The sequence below is a fragment of the Didymella exigua genome, assembly GCF_010094145.1.
Source record: "Didymella exigua CBS 183.55 unplaced genomic scaffold M421scaffold_37, whole genome shotgun sequence".
NCBI classification, from domain to species: Eukaryota; Fungi; Ascomycota; class Dothideomycetes; order Pleosporales; family Didymellaceae; genus Didymella; species Didymella exigua.
This window is the reverse complement of record NW_022984811.1, coordinates 208,389-222,220: the sequence shown is the minus strand read 5'-3', so window position 1 is coordinate 222,220 and position 13,832 is coordinate 208,389. Positions and strand designations below refer to the sequence as shown.

The 13,832-nt window shown below is 53.5% G+C and overlaps 4 protein-coding genes across 4 annotated transcripts; 1 reads left to right on the top strand and 3 right to left on the bottom strand.

Moving 5' to 3' along the window:
* Nucleotides 1–148: 148 nt before the first annotated feature.
* M421DRAFT_277668 (uncharacterized protein) lies at nucleotides 149–2,480 on the bottom strand. Its single transcript, XM_033588865.1, has 3 exons — nucleotides 2,335–2,480; nucleotides 907–2,247; nucleotides 149–846 (listed from the first exon to the last, which is right to left on the bottom strand). Exons 2-3 carry the CDS (start codon nucleotides 2,136–2,138, stop codon nucleotides 408–410), a joined length of 1,671 nt encoding a protein of 556 aa, XP_033444850.1. The 5' UTR covers nucleotides 2,139–2,247; nucleotides 2,335–2,480; the 3' UTR covers nucleotides 149–407.
* A 2,211-nt stretch (nucleotides 2,481–4,691) lies between these two features.
* M421DRAFT_72050 (uncharacterized protein) lies at nucleotides 4,692–7,080 on the top strand (the record flags this gene model as incomplete). Its single annotated transcript, XM_033596842.1, has 4 exons — nucleotides 4,692–4,757; nucleotides 4,987–6,270; nucleotides 6,319–6,563; nucleotides 6,612–7,080. The coding sequence occupies 4 exons, from the start codon at nucleotides 4,692–4,694 to the stop codon at nucleotides 7,078–7,080; spliced, it is 2,064 nt and encodes a 687-aa protein (XP_033444849.1).
* Nucleotides 7,081–8,612: 1,532 nt separating this feature from the next.
* M421DRAFT_95349 (uncharacterized protein) lies at nucleotides 8,613–9,316 on the bottom strand (the record flags this gene model as incomplete). Its single annotated transcript, XM_033598303.1, has 3 exons — nucleotides 8,613–8,773; nucleotides 8,831–8,947; nucleotides 9,001–9,316. The coding sequence occupies 3 exons, from the start codon at nucleotides 9,314–9,316 to the stop codon at nucleotides 8,613–8,615; spliced, it is 594 nt and encodes a 197-aa protein (XP_033444848.1).
* Nucleotides 9,317–11,075: 1,759 nt separating this feature from the next.
* On the bottom strand, nucleotides 11,076–13,235 carry M421DRAFT_8690 (WD40 repeat-like protein; the record flags this gene model as incomplete). Its single annotated transcript, XM_033597598.1, has 2 exons — nucleotides 11,076–12,403; nucleotides 12,461–13,235. The coding sequence occupies 2 exons, from the start codon at nucleotides 13,233–13,235 to the stop codon at nucleotides 11,076–11,078; spliced, it is 2,103 nt and encodes a 700-aa protein (XP_033444847.1).
* Between the last annotated feature and the right edge of the window lie 597 nt (nucleotides 13,236–13,832).

Sequence of the window (13,832 nt, the reverse complement as noted above, 5' to 3'; positions counted from 1 at the left end):
CAGTCGATACGGTGTCGGTGCCACGGCTTCACAGACCATTTGCGATTCAATCTCCTGCCTCTCTTGCACTGATCTGTAACAAGGTTCGAATTTTCCTGTATAGGCTCGAAGGTCAGCTTGCACTGTACATTTAGGGTCCTTTGGAGTTTCTTGAGAGCGGTTCGGCATTTTGTGGCATATGGAGAAGCGGTGTAATACCGAGATGATGTATGTTGTATTGCATGTTGATACAACGTGCCGTCGCTCAAGGTCAGAGACCCAGTCTATAAACAAAATGAGGCTGTGTGGCGGTGATTGTGCCGCGGATGCAGTTGTACAGTACAACGCCGATGGGTATCCTTCGCTTGAACGAGGCTCTGCTCTTAAACGCCTTGAAAATAACAAAAACGTTGGAAATCTAGAAAACATTACAGACCATGAGCAACATCTTTGCCTTTTGATGAATGAGGATGCAGCAGATTTGGCCTCCATTTGGCAACGTTCGTGACGCTGAAATGGAGAGGTTCCTTTTGGCCCTTCTCCTTCACGGGCATCTTTCGCTTTGAACGACCCGACACGTAGATGGGTTGCTGCGCATGGCCCATACCACTGACGTTCACCGCGCTGTCCTTTGACCTGAGCTTTGGTTTCTTGTCACGATGCTCGTCATCAGCCATCTCAGTGTCAAAGCTTCGAAGACTGCTTCGCTCAGACGAGAAACGATGATTCGATTGGGAAGAAGAAGCGGTCTGGGTTCGTTCGAGCGATGGTCGCATGAGACTGGAGTGGATGGACGATGTACGTGCACGCTCAATGGGACTCAGCATAGCAGCGGAGTCGGCAAGTACGTCGAGTTTGGAAGGCGCCCTGTCCGCCAGCGAGTGAGTTCGAGATGAATATGTGGGAGGAGGATCCTGGCAATCGTACATGATCTCAGTGTCCAGACTCTTGTATTTGACCGTGCCGTCAAGCTCTGGGTCGTGAGCCCAACAAGTGTCGTCGGCTCCGAGGACGGGAGCCAGGAACCGAATCTCGTTCCACGTAACGTCTTCATGCTGAAGGGTAATGTAGAGAACGTCCCCTTGCATCTTGTCGTGAGCGATGCAATGGTCTTCAACGAAAGGATGGTCCCAAAGATCACGATGGACGAGATCAGGCGGAAGCATCGTAAGTGCCATGCGACCATACAGTTCATCTGGAGGACGGTGACCCACTAGCGGCATCCATGCTCTACCACGCAAGAGACTCCTGAACGCATTTTCGATTCTGGAAGCGAAAAAGGCGCTGTCCTGACCGGCAAATTCAATATTCTGCTGGAGTTTGCGAGACGCACACCTTCTGTAGCCATTGCTGTCTGGGTCAAATGCGAATCTTTGGGACTTTCGAGGAACGAAAATGACACGGACGTTCCAGGTCAACGGATACTTCTTGTCAGTTCGTATTGGCAGTTGACCAAGCATGTGCTGCGGCTGCATGAGCAGAGGGACCTGAGGGACCGGTGAGACTTTTGGCGTTGACAGGCGAGGCTTGGGCGTTGGCTCGACTGGGGTGTCATCCTTAGTAAAGCCGTTGGGGTGTTGAACTTTGTCGACTCGGTTCTCCAGCTCCATAGTGACTTCGTCCACCATCGTCAGGCGCTCTTGGACAGCCTTGATCTGGTCGCTGAACGACGAGGTTCTGTCCACCACCGCCTCCACTCTGTCGTCCATGGTGATCTTCAACAGCCTCATGTTTTCGTACAGTCGTGCTTCCAGTGCCTTGTATGTCCGAAAATGCTCTTCTCTAGCTGCCCTCTCCCTGAGAAGTTCTCGCCTCAGTTCTTCCGCCACGCTCTCGTGTCGACGGACCTCATGCCTCAACAACTTCATCTGTTCCACAACCTGTAGGAACTGGTCGACCGAGACCACGGAGAGAGGCTGGGTTTCGTGGTGCCATGCTTGATGTCCGCACCCGCAGCGAGACCGTACGATCGAGTCAGGGTAGAAACTTCGACATGAGCAGCGTTGGCGTGAATTACTGCTCGACGAGGATTCGGGCTGGATGAATCCACATTCTCCGCGAGGCAGTTGGGTTTCCTCGGAAGAAAACGGGGTGGCAGCCAGATGAGCGCGTGGCTGTGTGTTACTGAGGAACATCGGGAGTTGACCCGGTTTGGTCATAGACTGTCAAATGGTCGAGAAACAAAAGGCGCATGGAAGGCCAGGAGAGAAGGCTGCGAATCAGATGTGAAAGAGTGGATGTCTGGGCGTGATCAAGACGTAGGGGATTCTAGGATGGGATCATTAGCTGGGGTCAAAGCTGTACTGATATACAGAAAGAAGCAAGTCAGGCAGGGCCGAAGGAGGATTGGTGTACAAGATAAGCAATCATAGGTACTCACAGCCAGGACCACGGAACAGGAACACACGGGAGCACCCGGACAGCGGTGTGACAACTGAAACGACTACGCCGACATGTGAATGCGTGGGAGATAAAGAGAGATGGAAGCAGTGCGCGGTGGAGTATTCATCGACTCAGCAGCGGGCCATGGGATGTGCAGGTACTCGTGCTTTTTACGAGCGGGTTAGCTCCCGCGGCGGTCAGCCCTGTCATGTCTGGGGACAGTGCTGGCCACTACTGGGCGGCGGCTCTAATGGAAGCTGAGCATGTTGGGCGTGGTGGTCAAGAGTAAGAGATAAGACAAAGAGTTTCTATTCGGGGAAGAGGGAAGAAGCCGGAACCCGGGCCAATGATGGCGTGGGATCACAAACAAGCCAGTCAGCGCGCTCGCCGCAGGCAGCCTCTCCAGCAGCCCCTCCTCGTTATTGCGTGCCTGCGTTCCTCAAACGTGGAAGCGCCCTGCAGCAGCCGACGTTGCTCCTCGCAGCCTCCAAGACCGTGGCGAGAAGCACAAAGGGCTTCATGCTCAAAGCCTTGATCAGCTTTGCACCATCCACGCGTCTCCACAACCCACAAGCATACAGACTCGTACGGATAGCCAGCCATACCCCACACCTCTTCGTACCGCTCCGCCATTATGTCAGAGCAAATGTAAATTCGGATATGTTGTCGGTATGCAAAACTGACGTGTTGTTTGCAGCGCGTGTTCCAGATGCAACCGTGCCCGGCAGCGCACAGCGTCTCTGAATCAGTATCACCCTGATAGGCCCTTTCCCTCGTCCTAGACTATCTTAAAGATCTCGAATTGGTACTCTGCTGCTTATCGCTGCGCTTTGACATTCACCCCACGAAGTCAATGTCCCCTGTGCTGATTGGGTCGACAGGCAGACCCTGAGACGCACACAGGGACACAGCTCGAAAGCACATCGGAGTTGGGTTCCACGACTACCATCGGAATGTCTCCCGAAGAAGACGAATCACAGAAATACCTCGTTTCTCCTTACTGCGCAGGCGGCCGACGGCCATCAAGCATCCATCATTTGCCAAGTGTAAGGTTCGAACCGGACCTCACATTTTGCAGTGATACCTGCGTGCGAACATTACTTGCGTTCTCTCTTGCACGTGGACTGGAGAACGGCCAACATCAGACTATCATCGACCTCGAGGCGAGATCCTGGCAGCTTAGCATCAATAGCAATGAACAGAGCTGACACAACGAAGTCAAGTTTGTATATAGACAGTCGAACCTTCATGACCCACGTGTTCGTCCGGCCGAGGCCAATTACTCGGTCGCACCCCCAAAAGGCCGTCCCGAAAAGAGCTCGTCTTTCCGGCTGTCTGAGCATCTCACCCCGGGATGCCTTTCTTGCATCATCGAAGGCTCGAGGGACACAATCCCACGTCTCGTAAGTGCGTTACGCTCTCGCCGCAGCTCCTGGCCTGTCCGCCATCGACTCGGCTAGCTGCGCGCCAGATGTGCACGATGTCTGCCCACCGTTGTCCGAAATTCTGCTTTTGGCGGACTTTCTCTCCAATTCTTACACCTCTTCTAAATTCACAGTGGAAACTGTGGAGTAATAATTATCAATGCATTCCTGTTTTGTGCGACTCAAGTCGACGTCTAGGTGCACAGGCGTGACAGGCTCACGATGCGCCCACTGCACATGGTACGATGTATTGTGCGTGCGAGGTATTGTCTCAAATCGGAAAATAATTCAGCGGTGCCGTAGCGACATCCGTTGAAGCGTTGTAGCTTCTCCAGTACAACGTCCCGTAGGCTGAAGCTCATTGCTGACGGCCAGCGCCATCGTCAGGTATACAGCTCCGCTCACACATGAAGAAATGCGCCTCTTTGGTGCGCTCGCTACGATGGATGCAAGTGCGGGAGCAGCCGCGTACTGCATCGATCTTCACTGAAGGTGGACTCCCTGCATTGCGGCTTGAGAGTCTCCAGAAGACGCTTTCGGTTCTGGCGTCTTGATGTCTGTACAAGTGCATGCAGTGAGTGCCTTCTTGCGGCGGCGCCGAACCATCTGCCATGTCCGTCACAGCCCTTCTTAAGGTTCGTAGAGGGTCTCACACTCTCACAATCTACCTAGCACGACCAATGAGGCCAGACTGTAAACTCAAGCTTGCACAGCTGTAGCGAGGCCGTGAGTTCGTTGCTGGTGGATGACGGTGGCAGGAAGGCGCTGTCGGCTGTCGGAAAGCTGAAAAGCCCGAGGCGTAAGCCGGGCATCTTGGCGTGTCATTCACCTCCTTCCCACTCCCGTTTCGTCCACTTCTACGGAGGTCTCGTCCTTCAGCCACTGCTTTTACCTATCGACTCGGAAATGCCAGAAGAAAACTGGGCCGCGCATGGCGGCGTGCAAGCGTGTGATCTATGTCACGCTAGGAAGGTGTGTGGCACAGCTCGATACTTACCTACTGTTCCATCCAAACAAATAGCTACCAAATCATCGATGTCATTGTATACCTCGGCATTGAGTACGCATTTTAATATATGTGACAAGAGAATGAGTGGCTGGGTTGTGGACGGTAGCTATCACTTGAGCCCAGCAATAGCATGTCCGACCATCTGTCGAGTCGAAGCAAGTGGCTTCGCTTCCGAACTAACATAATCTGCAGGTCAAGTGTGATCGTAAAGATCCTTGCTTCAACTGCACAAGTTCAAAGAGCCAATGCCTTCGCAACAGGCATAAACGAGCTCCCCGTCCTAAGGTTCGAACAGATGACAAGATCCAAGCCCTTGTCCAAAGATTATCGAGCCTTGAGGACACCGTTCGCGTCACTCAAGAAACTCCACGACCTTCAGTTGCCATTTCAGAAGAAAAATCCCCAGACCAAAACGGAGCTTCCGATCGCCCGTTGAAGCGCAAGCGTACAAGCAGTGCTGTCAACGCTGGCGCCCTTGCAGCGACACCAGAGGTCGACACAGTGCAGCAGCCTACAACAAGTGAAGCACGTAATTTGATCCAAAAAGAGCTGTCAATGAACAGCCGCTTCTCGATGCATCAGCGCTCGGTGCTGGAGACCGCGATCTCGTTTGTCGACCACTTATCAAATGCTCCTGTGCCGGCCATGAAGGACCGCAGTTCATTCGACAAGTCAATGTACGAGCCTACAGAGCTTACCAATGGCGAAATCCTTCATGTAATCCTGGGGACTGAGACCAAAAGCATGGCGCCAACCACTATTCACTTCCACAGTCTCGATCACCTCCCGCCAAAAGCAGTCGAGAGGATCGCTCTAGCCCTAATGGAAGGCACAGCAGACGAGAAGACTGAAAATCTGTACAAAGTCATCATCCACTTCAAGTTTGCGGTTGTCCTTTATGCCAGTCAGCTGCAGGGGCCGAAGAGTCCGGCCGTGCAGAAGCACATCCAGCAGCTTGAATACAAGCATCTCAGCGCAGCACTTACTGCCCTGGACCATATCAGTTTCCTCAGCACACCCTCATTACTCTTGGTCCAAGTGTTGATAACGGGCGCTATGATGATGCAGATCATAGGAAATCCTGCAAGCTGTTGGGAGCTCACAGCTCATGCTTCGCGCACCCTCGTCGCGCTGGGCTATCATAAGTTGACAGGCAGTGAGATCAAAGACGAATACGCTGAAGAGATACAAGCGGCTGTTGCCTGGTGTTCTCATTTTGACAGCTGTATGAGCCTATTGCTGCTACGCCCAAGGTCTCTTCCCCCTATGAGCGTCAAGATCTCGTCTCTGATCGTACCCAACCCGCTAAATCCGATGAGCATCTTCGAAATCATCGCCATGGAGATGATACCTGTTCACGACAAGATTCTGGATCTTACGCTGGACCATGCGTCAAGAAAATCCAATGCACCGCTCAAGGAAGAAGTCGCTTGGCTCAGGAGTCAGATGTCTGACATCTACAATATCATGCAAAGAGTATGTATCTCCACCCCGAAATGATTGAGCACTCAGCTGACCACGCAGGACTGTCCAAGTCACCTCCTCGACTCTATTATGGACATTTTGTTGCACTGGAAGTGTCTAGAGTTCAAGTACTACTCAACTCTGACTTCAGTCCATCGCCTCAGCCCCACGGTCACGACCGATCCCCTGGAGAGGGAAGAATGTCTCCGGAGCGCGCGCCTGGCCCTCGAGTGCGTCAAGGTCATTATGTCCACGTCGAAGAGCTTAGGCCATTTCATCGAGGGTTACGATCCGTATTTGGCCTGGTATGAAAGTGAGGTTCATTGCAACCCACATCAGCTAACTCTGATCAGGACCATGCTATCATACCCACTTTGTCCTTTCTTCGTGGTGTTCTGTAACGTTGTAGGCACGTCCAATGAGCGCGATTTCCAGCTTCTGCAGGCTGTCACCGACGGTATCTCTGCCCTCGTCACCGAGAACAAGTACGTCAACCGGTTACACCGTCTATGTGCTACGCTCTTGAGTCTTTGTAACCCACTTGTCAAGACTTCAGGACCACAGGATCTTAGCAGTTCAAGCGCTGCCGTCCCAGGTTTCTCCGCTCAGACTTCGGCACAGCCTTCCGCACTGTCGAGTATGCGCAATACTCCAGATCTACTCAATGTGGCGTCCAGCGTCGGCACCAATAAAACCGATGGCTTCCTACCATCGACCTGGAACGACGACATGATGTGGCAGTTGTTCCAGTCGCAGCCTTCGCTCGACTGGTTCAATGCAGATATTCTGGACCCAACATGGGACTTTAACATGCAAAAGTAAAGGAAAAGACCTCATATCAACGCTATCGGTTGCTAGGAACGCAAGGGTTGTCACTATTGAAAGTGCACGACACTTTGCGTCGTGCTAAGCCTGGCGAAGGTTCATTCTGCGCTTAGTCTGGAGTGCATATCATGGGGCTTAGCAGAGTGGATGGTTATAGGGCAACGCTGAATTATGTGGGTGAAGTAATTGCTCAAATGACATGCTTGTATTGTTGCTGACTATGTATCTGCCTACCAGTTACTCTTTCGGTTTATGATGCACAAGTGTTCCGAGAACGATCAATCAAAAGATCCAGCAACCGGTCGATTGCTCTGATCAGGTTCTTGTACGAATAACGACTGCCTCATGCAGCTCAAGGAACCCGCGAGAAAAAAACGGGAGGGCAGAGTGTCGACGATCTAATCTTCAACCACAAATATGGTGACGAAACCCTTTAGAAACTCCGAGCGCTTCTTCTAGGTCATCTTTCGGATGTCCTGGATGGCGAAAATACGCTTCTTAACGTCGGCTGATAAGGTCGCCCCGTTCCCGACCGACGCAGGTGATTTATTGCGTGGCGATGCAGCAGCCTTTGCCTTGGAGGTGTTAGCGCCGTCTTGGAGATGGTCAGTCGAGACAAGGTCACATCAGGAGGCGTGAAAAGCATGCAAAACCTTAACGCACCGGGTGCCACGAGCGCAAGCGAAATCCACTAGAGGCCAAGAACCCAGTGATAACATTCCACGGATGAAAACGCAGTGGTGGAAGACGTCCAGCGGGAGTCAGGAGTAACGACCTTGTCGACCTGGAGTGCTTGCTGCTCGGACAAGAGGACAAGTGCATTGGGCTTGACGAATGGTGGTCCAACGTAGTCCTTCAAACCCACGATTCTTCTCGTTTGTGGGCAAGGGACATTAGGAAATATCACTGACAAGTTGTATTCGCAAGCGTGCAATCAGCAAAAGACGTCCCTGCTGTGACAATCATGACAACCATTTCAGCTCGCAGCGCTCGGCAATCATTTGGAGAGGTGCAGAATTCCTTATCATGCGTGAATAAGTTAAGCATCTGTAAGGATACCACGGCGCTGGTCTGTACAGTTTGAATCAATAGTAACACCTCCCTCGACACCTCAACGTCTCCTTAGACATTTCAAGGCGATCAATTTCCCGCACTATGTTCTATCTTAAGCTTACTCTGGAGTGCGGGTTGCTTCTGGTAGACCTCTTGCCCCTTAGTGCTCTGTTCGCCCGCTTTTCCGCGCACGTTGCCGTCTTCCTGAGTTCTGTCCCGAGCTTCGGTGGAGCTACCCACTGTTCCTGCCTCTGCAACTCCAGTTTCTCTTGCTTCAGCCCTGTGTTCCTCTCCTTCAACTCCGCTTCACATTTATTCCGCTCGATCCTCGCCAGCTTCCTTCGCATCCTTAGTTATGCTCCCTGCCTTCTCCTCTTTGCTCATCTAGCCTTTGCTTCAGCGTTCGTCCGATCGCTGATATTCCTCCCAACAGCTTCTGCTCCAGCCGCTGTCCACGCAGCGAGGAATTTGACCCTCTACGAGCCGCCCTCGTTGTTCTTCTCGTCGAGACAAATGCACAGTGCTGCTATCAGAGCCATGTCAACGCCTGGTGCGACAGTCACGGCGTATGTCTGCTGGCCGAAGAAGATGTCCTTGCCACTGAGGAGCTTGCGGTCGATGCGTGCTACGACGGCATCTGGGATCCGTTAGTACGAAGCCATCAGGCAGAGGTTCGAGGAGAGCTATGTCTTACTGCCTTGAGCCTCATCCGTGATATCTGCGGTTGTATCGAACCAGTTTCCGCGCATCGTGAGTATTTCTTGCTTGCCGGACTGCGATGTGAAGGTTGCGGTCGCCTTGCTTCCCATCACTTAAACGGACGCATTAGCATGATGTATGATCCACCAAGCTCGCTGCACTCACGCTTGAATGAGCTCTTGACTTCCATGATCTTCTTCTCATGAGCATCCTCGACGCGGAACGTCGTGTGGATGTGGAAGTGTTCCTTGACGATGTCGAAGATATGGTTTCCTTGTTCATCGAACACCTTTTTTCTTCCGGATATCGACATAACCTTGCCCGCGACGCGCAAGATAGGTGTACCGTTTGCAAGCTTGATGTGGAAGTCGTCGCCGGTCAGCGAGAGGACCTTTTCTTTCAGTACGAGGGTTTCAGAACTGCGGGCAAAAAATTGAGGGAAGATGCCGACAGGCGAGGGGACCTGAGCAAGGTGTGCCATCTCTGATGTTTGGAATCGGTAAATGTGTGAGAGTCGCTGTGTTGAGTAGTAGGTCTTCGATTACCTACAGCTTTCTGGACTGAAGTTGCAAGCTTGGGGGTTGAAGGGAGATGTCTTATGCTGTCAGACGGAGCCGATCGACATGCTTATATGCTATTAAGAGGTTGTACGGGCGGCCCTGCTCTGAGGTATTCGAGGTGTGAGGTCGGCCAATAGGAAGATGAGGAAGGTGCGCTTGCAGGTGTTGTGTCTGCGAGTGGATCACAATAGCGGAGCTCACCCACGCGATCTATTTACGAGGTGCGCCTGACGCATCGCTAGCCCCCGCCATGTGAGGTAGAAGACAGCGTTGTGACAATCATCCGAATACCAAATGCGGTAATGACGTAGCGCGTTGGATGCTTGCTAGCGGCTTGTTGGGTCTTTACTGTTCACCCAGCGGGCCTTTCACATTCCAGAGAGCTGTGCACCGTAATCGTCTGTGAGCCTAGCGCGTGATTCCTGTCAAGCCTCAGTCCGGATGGCGAGTTATTTTAAGACTGGTGAAGAGACTGTCACGAATACGTTCAGAAATTATTAGCACGCATTACACAGCCCAAGGAGCCACTGCAGATGCGGATCAGCTTACACACAACGATCAATTTCTTCACTTCTGTAGCTATCGACCACCCTCATCACCGCAACACAAGACTCCCGGAAGATGCGGCGGGCCTCAATATACCGCATCGGCGAGAAACTCCAAAAAATACCATATTCCGAGTATCGAAATGAGAAGCCAGGGTGCAGCGCGACGATTTCGTCTCACTGAACCGGATCCTAACGTTCTTCTACTGGCGCCGGCAGAATCGTAGCCAACAAGCTTTGAGTGGATGCCCAGTTGGCAGTTGTGTGGTAAGGTGGACATTTGCTGGGTTCGCACCGGAGGAATCAACTTTACGAGGAGTTCGTTTGCCGAGGGCTGTGGTCTTGTGTGTCATATAGAATGACAGTGCAGTGGTGACCGACGGGGACTGTGTCCGAGAGCTGTGAGGAGCTGGGTCTGAAAGTTGGCGAGAGAAGATCGGGATCCCAGCTCTTTCTCACCTACCAAAGGGGAGGACTGGGAATGGGGGAAGCATGTGCTGCACATCGATAGAGAGAGGAAGGGCGGCTTGCAGTTTTTCACTCTTCATCTGTAGCATCATATATGCTGTGTACGATTGTCATTTTGCAAAATGTACGCACGAGACGACAACGACTGAAGATGATGTGATAGTATACTCTGATAACTGTCAGAACTAATTAGGGAGTGTTCGCTCCGTCCTATCTAAGCCTCCACTCAGCGATACAAACTACAAACAAGAACGAAAGATAGTATCCTAGATGCCTGCATGGCGATGCGATGCGATGCGAACCAAGCGCAGAACAACGCTCTTAATCTAGTATGCGTTTGCTATTACAAAGGAGAAATGAGTGCCTATGCCAAATGCCAAGGATAGTAAACGCTCGCTGATGCAAATAAATTCCCTGTAGCACATCTACACCTCGATGGGTGACCTCTTCTTTCTCAAACAGATCAATGTGGTAGACCTTTACTTCTTACGTCTCGACAACATACTACGTTCCTCCGGGGTGACATTTATGACATCCGCATTTGTCGGTCATAGCCGGACGCAGGATGAATTGGTGGGGCTCTTCGTCATCAACCACGTTGTGGTGGCGGGTGGTGGTGGCGAGGCGGGTGTCGCTGGTTGGACGGGGCCAGCAAGTGTGGAATCACTTACTTTCCCCCAACCAGCAAATCAGATCCAGAAACGTTGTGGCCGAAGTCCAGGATCAACGTGCGTCCATCTTGGCTTGTGGCCACAACACGGCGGTAGTCGCTCTTAGCAGAGAGGATCCAGCTTGTGGTCCAGTTCTTGTAGACAGCATATGTGGCGCCAGTTTCGTAGTCGGAAACCTGGATGCTCTGGTCGTACGAGCCGGATACGATGCGACCGTTGAAGGCGTCCAGAAACAGCGAACGAACAAGGCCATCGTGCTTGACGCGGCTGTGGACAAGGTTGCCGGAGTTGGCGTCGAACTTGTAGACAACGTGGTCGTTGCCTCCAGCGAGAACGTACTTGGCATCATCGGAGAACTCGACAGCTGCGAGGCCCCTATCCTCAGATGGGAAGTCCTTGATGGAAGCACCGGTCTCAAGATTCCAAAGCTTGGCCATGCCATCTCCACTAGCGGAAACGAGAAGGTTGCCGCGAAGCTGGACGGCGTTCACGGGGCCTCGATGTCCCTTGAGGGTGCGCATGCAGGCACCGGTCTTGCGGTCCCAGACCTTAATCATCGCATCCTTACTGCACGAGATGATATATTTGTCGTCGAGGCAAACATCCAAAACACCGGCCTCGTGACCGCGGAGGCGGTACATGGGGACGTATTCTTCGCCGGTGATATCCCAGACAATGCAGGTGTAGTCAGAAGAGCCAGTGACCATAATCTCGTGGTCGTACTGCAGGCAGAGGATCGATGCGTCGTGGTAGTCGGAAGGAACGTTGTAGATTTTGTTGCCAGTGTCGGTGCCGTTGACTGATGTGTGGCTGATGACGCATTCCGAGCGCTCCTCCATGGGAAGTGGTGTGTTGAGGGTAGGACGGTGGTTTGGCCCGCCGTACACCTTGATGCACGTGTATGTCTTCAGGTCCCACACGCGGATGGTGCGGTCGCGGGAGCCAGTGATGCACTTGTTCTCATCGAACTGGCAACAGTAGACGCTATCTGTGTGGCCATTCAGGTAAACGGCAGCGGGAGTGCCAGCCTTCCACCGCTTGTTGATTGTGCTTCGGGCAGAATACATCTTCTTCCACTCTTGCGCAGGGGCGGGCTTGCCGTTCACCTGCTTTCCCACACCCGAACCACCCATCTGGATGGGTGCGGGCGAAACGTGGACCTCGGGTTGGTACTTGCGGAGGAAGACGTTGCGCCAGACGTGACTCGAGGCGGCGTGTTCTCGCCAGGTTCGTGAAACTTGTTCTGCGCGGGCGAGTGATGTTGCGTCGAGGTTGGACAAGACAGTGGTAGCGAGTTCGGCAGGCAGGCGCTGGAAGGGGTCGGCTAGGGGTCTCGTCAGAACTGGCTCAGGGTTTATGCATAAATCTGACGTGAACTTACTCATCTTCTTGTCGTTCGCGCTGTCCGTCCGAACAATGGGCGACGAACACGTCATGTCGACGCCGCTCTCGTTGTCGTTGAAGTCGACATCACCCTTGCTGGAGGGATTGAGGCCGTGGATGAAGCGGTACGTGTGCTCCTGTTCGCGGATGTGGTTCAGGCGGCTTTCGTTGGCAGCGGCGGCCGACTGTCGTGCAGATGCGCCTCCCAGGAGTTGAGCAGTCAGGAGCGAAGTGTGGTGCTGTGGTGTCCGGGACGACTCGCCCGAAGGCTGAGGTACAGCTGGCTTCCTTCGCATGGAACTGAAGCGCTTGAGCGAAAAGCCTTTGGTGCTGGTCGGCGACGGCGTGACGATGGGGAGTGAGGGCATCCCTGAGTCGGTGTGGGGGAGAGGCAGGCGCTGTTGCTCGTTGCTGGACTTGCGGGAGGCGTGAGATGACGGCAGGCTCTCAATGAAGCTCTGGATGGACGGTCTGCGGTGGCGGGAGGAAGCAGCAGAGGCGGACGAGAAGGAAGATAACCTCCTGCGACTCTTCTGGCGGGTGAAAGGGCCCGTCAGATTCCCGAGTGCTCTAGAAAGGGCGCTTTCACCATGGCTGCTGCTGTCTGCTTCGTTGACGGCATCGAGGGCCATGCCGTAGCGGTCGGCGTCGTAGTAGCTGCTCGTAAAGGTCTGCGAGGCGGTCCTCTTCATGGTGTGGTCGAAGGGGGTGGATGTGTTGTCGTCGTTTGCAGCAGAAGATGTCTTCGGACGGGAGGCCAGACTGCGATGCATTGGAGCGTCTGCTGGCAGATGCAGCGGCGGGCACGATGCTGCTGAGCAGGCCGGTTCCAGGGGGCGAGGGCGGGTTGAGGCCGAAACGCGCAGCGAGTCGTGGGCACGAAGCTAGGAATCCAGGGCGTGACGGTGCAGCAGCAACAGCAAGACAGAACAATGGATAAAAAGGGCTAACGACGAACAACAACAACAGAATAGCGGCAACTACTGGCCAGCGAGCGGCGGCGGTGACAGCGACGGTGAGTGCTGCAGGCGGGGCAGCGCGTGCGTGGAACGCAGGAAGCGGGACGACGCAGAAGAATAAGTGGCAAGGAAAGAGAGGGAGCGGACCGTCGTCGGAAACAGCGAAGAGAGCGAGATAATGAGACGAGCACAAAGACCGGCGGGCGTAAATGCGTGTAAATAAGGCTCGACGCTCTGCACGCTGGGGGGCGACACCGGCCAATCTCTTCGCAGCAGATCCCTGGGCCGCTACGCTGCGATGCTGCTCGCCGGCCTTCACTAGTCTCCCAGAAAATTCACGGGAACTGGAACAGCACAGAACACTTCGTACTGCGCGCGGAACGGCGGTCTGCACGTCTGTTACAGTGCAGT